Here is a 6,221-nt window from a genome sequence, read left to right on the forward strand (position 1 = left end):
GATGAGAATCGATCCCAGGATCACCTGAAACCGGGAGGGGAACTCTAACCACCCATTTATTAAAGTAAAAGAAAGTAATAAGATAATTAATCTTTAAAGGACGGACAAAGTGCCGTGTCATAATATTAATAGCCCCATCAACAAATGAGATATATTTGGGCAACATCAAGATATATTCAGTAAAAAGACGCAATGAAACATTACATAAAGTAAGTATTTGATGTGAAATGTTCGTCCAATCATCTTGACTACTTCTTGTGGTTAATTCATCAAAAAATGGACCAACATGCGTGCACCTAATTAAAAAAATAATCTTCATAATATTTCGGTGATCTGTATGACTAAATTTCTTGACCTTGTGTTAATTAGGTGGATTATTGTAGGATTTTGAGTATCATAAAGCGGACAATTAAGCCAAATTTAGCAATACAAAAATATAGTTGATTACTTGATCCCACTTGTTAACACATAAATTATTCGTTAAGGGTCAAAATCATTCTTCAAGATTGGAGAAAAAAGGTTTAATTGGGAACTAGATGCATTGTCACAATTGAATTGAAGTGCCATCATTCTTCACCATTCTTGTACATGGTGATGGTGGCCTGGTGGGTCTAAGTTTCTACATGAAGCAGGTGAAGTATACTGTGTGCAAAAAGCAAAACAAGGAATTTGATCATATCTTGCTTTATATACAAAAGTCACATAATAAAGAAGAATGGACGATCGCAACCATATAGATAAGATTTTGAAAGTATATTTTGTGTAACTGTTAAAATAACATGCATGTTACGTTTATTAAAGATAAGATAATATGTATTGAAATTTATTATAATTAATAACATCCGTATATATAGACATAGAATATTGAGACAATTTTTTTGCAACCAAAACAACATCTTAAGATTGTACTACGTTACTCTATTACAACTTCAATAATCTTGTCGTGAATGTAGTGATTTATTACTTTGCATCTTTCATTAAAGTGAAATTAAAGCTTTTACAATCTGTGTAATAGGTGTTCAAATTGAAAATTTTATGAAAGAAATAAACTAAACTCTTTTGAGATTATATCTCTTTTCAATCATTATATGAAATCAATTTAATGATAAGAAACTCGTGTCATAGATGAGAAGAACAAACCATGGTGTTTAAGGATATAGACTTAGCTTAGCTTCCACATGTGACTTGGCTAGGCAAGTTAACATTATCTCAACTTGATTTGATAAGTACTAACCCGTCGCGAGTCAACCTAAAGCCAAGAGGAGGGACTCGAGCAAGTATTCTGATCTTTCATTGTCAAGAGTTTAAAATTATAATTTATTTTTTACTTCTCCTCAAGATTATGTAGGAAATTTTTTGGGGTATGCAAAACCATAAATTAATTGATGGGTGTTTACTGTATATTATTATGTAGCATAGGTCAAATATGTGCACGTCAACAGGTCATGCCTCCTTCTAAAGTTGTAATATAACCACGACGGATATATTGTTTGTCAGTTACTCTCTGTCTCTAGTTTTAATTATTTTTTTATTTTATTTTTATTTTTGCTATTATTATTATTATTATAATTAACAGCCGCCCACTATAATAAGCTGGGATCGGTTATAAATTTTTTTATAACAAAATTAAAAGGATAGATGGTCCATGTAATTGTATGTCTTGCTTGGTGGTCAGGTTTTTAGCGCAACAACGTTGTTCTGACAACTGACTCACTTGTAACAACTGCTAATGATACGGCGGGACGTGCCTGTCCATTTTTTTTCCTTTTTCTTTTTCTCACTTTATTTTCGTGTATGAGCGACCCGATTAGCTTTCAAACTCATACAATACACACTTAAAAAAAAGTCCCATGCGTAATACATTATTGAAGAAATGATACTAGTCCATATGAATTTATATTTCATACTTCGTAATATTTGCTTGGGCTTGTAAGTTTATCATCAAAATACTAATTAGTTTGATTTTAAGTGTTTTTTTTTTTTAACGTAAGAGGAACGACTCAAGTTTGAGGGTTAGCCATTTTGAGAGTGAGGGAATAGTAAGAGAATTCCAATTTCCCACCCACAAAGTGTTCTTAATGAGAATTGAACCTCTAACTTTAAGGTTGAAGGTTCTTTCCTTACTACTGGGCTAACAGTTGATTGGTATCTACTATTAAGCTTACCCAGGGAAGCTTGATCTAGTATGGCGTTTAGTTTGTAAAGGACGTCCTGTTATCCATGGTGCATGTTAGATGATATGAGCTAGCTAGTTAAAGTAAAGTATCAAGTATATGCATTTTTGTGATGTAAATTTGAGTCTCTTGCATACCGTGTGAGTTAAGGTGGGAAATTAACTAAGAACAGTATAATGGGGTTGCAAATTAAAAGTTGGACTTTATAATCTCAAATTGCATGAAAATTTCATATACATGTATATGCTTTTCACTATTTTAATCTAATTGCTTTATGAAAAGCACTGTGTCTTTTCTTTTCTCTGAGCTGTTATTTTCTAAACTTTTTGTTTTTAAAAAATACATAACTCAATTGTTAAACTCATAACCTTATATTCAATTAATTTTAAGATAAAACACCTTTAAACTCGTATTTGATTGTAAGACATTTGATCTTCCAAAGTTCTATAATACACATAGCTTTTGTATGTAGGACCATTGAAGATTGTCGAGATCTAATATGTATGTCATGTAGTATAGATTGCAGAATCTTGAATTTAAACAAGTGCAACATATTGAGAAATTATCACACATAAATTAATTTTACGCTATCAATTAATGAAAAAAAAAAAACTAGGAAACATAGCACCTCACAAAATTTGGTACATTCTACCAACATGTAAACTACATATCAAGACGAATCTTACACTAGATAGCACAATCAGTGCCAAGTACTCCTTATTTTTCTCCATTCCTTAGTCTTAGACTATTCTTAGATAATATACATGGTAAAGAAAAAAAGGGGGGCGGGGAATTTTTAAATATATAGCTAGGTAAATAATTCTAGCTAGATGAAATTTGTGGCTTTAATTTACATCATGTCCACATAAAATTTACTGCAAAAAAACTTTAGGTTTATGCTCATAAATTATCCAACAATCCATCAAGGGAAGCAAATTGATCCATGGTTAATAACTTGATCCAGTCGTTTTCATCCATATCGTCGTAGGATTCAGCCGTAGAGGCGTTAACCTCGGGCGCCAAAGACGAGTTCACATCGCCCTGCTCGGAAACAGGGGTTGATGGAAATCCTATGCTTGTTATATCAGAGGTTGGTGAGTTCTGGTTGATGGTTGCCCCTGAATGAGGATCATGGGTGGTAGCTGAGGGCGGCGACTCTACCTTGATGGGAGCGTACTCTTGTTTCACCATGGTAGTATTGGCATGGAAGGGTGATTTTGGGAATAAGGCAGGGTTAATGGGACGTTTGGCTACTAGGTGGTTGTTTGTCTCAAAGCTCAAGAAAAAGGAGGAGTTTTCTTCAAGGGAATCATCTATTATGATTGAAGGGGTTTTGTGGGGGTTTTTGCATGTGTGTTGACCTTGGTAGATGATCTTGTATTTTGTGGGGTTTTCTGAAATTTGTTGGACTTGTTTTAGTGCTTGGCAATTTTGATCATTCTTGTGGGTGCACCTATAATAATTCCTGTATAAATAAACATATAAAATTTATTAGTATAAGATAAATTATTAAAGTTTTCTCCATGTTATTGCCTATAAAATACTTCAATAGGTAAAGAATAATCAATTTATTAGTTGGGAGTGCTAATTAAGAGTTTGACAATTATGTGGCCTGGTTTTGCAAATCATAGTTTACAAGCTGTTCTATAGTCTATACATTGGCCGTCCATTAATTAGTCAGTTTATACAACTAGCTAAATTTCAACTAATGAGCCAGTGGGATTATTCAACTAAAAAGTTAGGTTGTATGTAGACAGTTTGTTAAAAATGTATAAATGAAATATAATGATTCAAATTGTTATTTATAGTATTAAAGTAATAATAGATTCTATGGTTCCATCCTTTAAGAAAAAGATTCCTATGGTTCTAATTGTAAATAGGATTAGATTAACTAAGCTCCTTATGTGTTATCACTTGCACACATAAGTGGTGTCTTATTATCAATATTGGACCAACAATCCACATAAATGCAGAGTCAAGAAAGGTATGTGCAATAAACATGCTAAAAAAAGTAATTCTTTTTATTATAATGGTATAAACTTTACAGGAAATTATAAGGATATTGATATACACAGAATATGATCTACATCTTGAACTCGACTTTCATGACTTTAACAACCAATTAAGATAATGATCAGCGTCACATAGATTCATAGTGATCAAAAGTGCACAACTTGAAAGATCAAGAATAATACCTTGGGTAATTTGTGTTGAGGATTCCTTTTTGCCCATATTTCCTCCAAGCATGACCATCATCAGTTAGATTGTTAACCTCCAAAATTAGTGATTGGCCAGTCTTCCTGCAAATCATATCAATGACAAACTTATTATTCCCTTTTCAAATATTATTTTGTTTCTTATTCCATAAAAATTATTGCTTACAATAACTTTTGTTAAGAATAATAAAACATTGAAACCCTCCAACTATAAAATGTCAAATTGTCTCTAGATATTAATTTGTATTCATCACTAGCCAATAAGTATCCATATAATCATTTAGACCAAAACACCCTTGAAATTGACAAAAAATTTTAATTCCTAACAACAAAAATATAGCCAATTTCCCCACATAATGAATTAGAAAGAACGACTCATTAACTCAGGGTAGGTCGGAATAAATTGGGTGAAACTTGATTTGCAATAACTTAACGGACCCACAGACTCGAACCCGGATCCTACAACAGACAAGACGGTCTGATTAGGTCCGGGTCCGGGTCCGGGTCTTAAATGAAAAAGGGCCAGGAGAGGATTGAAGATAGACATACCTCCTTTTGTAGCATCCTCTTCTTTCTTTAGAAACAACATTTCCACCACCAATATTATCCTCAGACTTAGACTGATCAGGACATTCCAACTCAAATTTACGCTTCTTGATCAAGACTTGATCATCCTGATCAATATCAGGAGCGTTCAAAATAGAAAGAACAGTTTCAAAAGAATTCAAAGTCGCCCAAGAATGATGATCTAAAGCCTCACGGTCTTCAGCTTTCAATCCTAGCCGTTCATTAATGAAGCTTCGAATCTGATGAGCAGATTCTTTGCCTTTTTCCAAAAAAGTAGTGATATTTTCCATCAAATCATTTTTTGGCGAAATGGGTGATGAAGAAGATGAATTGGGTTGCTCAATTTTGCTGACTACTTGCATTTTTTATTTTTTATTTTTTTTGTTGTAAGATTTTTTTTTGTTTGGAAATTTCAATGTAGTTCTTTGTTTTCTCTGTATTTTCTCAAGTGAAGTGGTAAGAAGATAAGAAGAGAAGAGTGAGTCTTAATTATAAAAGAAGTGGAGAGAGAAAAAAAGGTGATGATATTAAATTATTTGTGGGTTAAGCAAATTCAAGGGAAAGGGGAAGGAACCTTGAAAGAAATTTTGTCCTCCTACTTGGAAGGCCTTTCTTTATTTTTACATTTTGCAAGAACCACGCGCCCTACTGTACTTGTTTCTTGAACAGCAGTGTACTAGTGTTTATTCTAGATATTGAGAGGAGGATGATGTCTACCTTTGGGTTGTTCTATTCTTCTCCCATATAAAATTAGTAATTAAATTGCAGGATTGTAAGTAGTACTTCCTTTTTTTTTTTTTTTTAGTTGCAACAGTTTGACTTTTACATTATTTATGTATTCCACTTTGACTACGTTTGGGGTAATTTATAGCTATACAAAATTATAGTTATGTGGAATCTTGTTAGATTCGTCTTGATTTATACTATTTTAATATCAAATGTTTATAATTTTTACATATTGATAATTAAAGATATTAACGATTGAAATCATGCATCGACAAGCGTGAAAAGAGAAGTATTGCAACAAAAAAAACAGAGGAAGTAGATGATATAAACAATCGGCTAAGGCCTGTCAGATTGGGTCAAGGAGTCGGGTTCAGATTAGATTTCGGATCGTGCTAAAAAATCTATCTCAATTAATGTAAAACATAAATATCATTACAAAATTTGATAAATGGGTCAAATCGGGTTGAGTTTGGGTTGTTGGGTTAGGTTGAGATGAGTTCGAGTTCTCTCTTAGTAACTTCATAACGGGTCGAGTTAG

General features: G+C 32.7%; 1 protein-coding gene across 1 annotated transcript; it reads right to left on the reverse strand.

Annotated features, from left to right (window-relative positions):
• Positions 1-2,814: 2,814 nt before the first annotated feature.
• On the reverse strand, positions 2,815-5,662 carry LOC110731563 (probable WRKY transcription factor 30). The gene is made up of 3 exons (XM_021911427.1): positions 4,940-5,662; positions 4,370-4,474; positions 2,815-3,639 (listed from the first exon to the last, which is right to left on the reverse strand). The coding sequence occupies exons 1-3, from the start codon at positions 5,317-5,319 to the stop codon at positions 3,075-3,077; spliced, it is 1,050 nt and encodes a 349-aa protein (XP_021767119.1). The 5' UTR covers positions 5,320-5,662; the 3' UTR covers positions 2,815-3,074.
• Between the last annotated feature and the right edge of the window lie 559 nt (positions 5,663-6,221).

This window comes from Chenopodium quinoa, unplaced genomic scaffold (genome assembly GCF_001683475.1).
Source record: "Chenopodium quinoa cultivar QQ74 unplaced genomic scaffold, ASM168347v1, whole genome shotgun sequence".
NCBI classification, from domain to species: Eukaryota; Viridiplantae; Streptophyta; class Magnoliopsida; order Caryophyllales; family Amaranthaceae; genus Chenopodium; species Chenopodium quinoa.

Excerpts from the sequence above, each read along its gene's own strand:
- LOC110731563 (XM_021911427.1), bottom strand. The coding sequence starts at position 5,319 with ATGCAAGTAGTCAGCAAAATTGAGCAACCCAATTCATCTTCTTCATCA. Across the intron at positions 4,475-4,939 it reads AGAGGATGCTACAAAAGGAG|GAAGACTGGCCAATCACTAA; the intron begins GTATGTCTATCT and ends TATGATTTGCAG. Across the intron at positions 3,640-4,369 it reads CTCAACACAAATTACCCAAG|GAATTATTATAGGTGCACCC; the intron begins GTATTATTCTTG and ends TTATTTATACAG.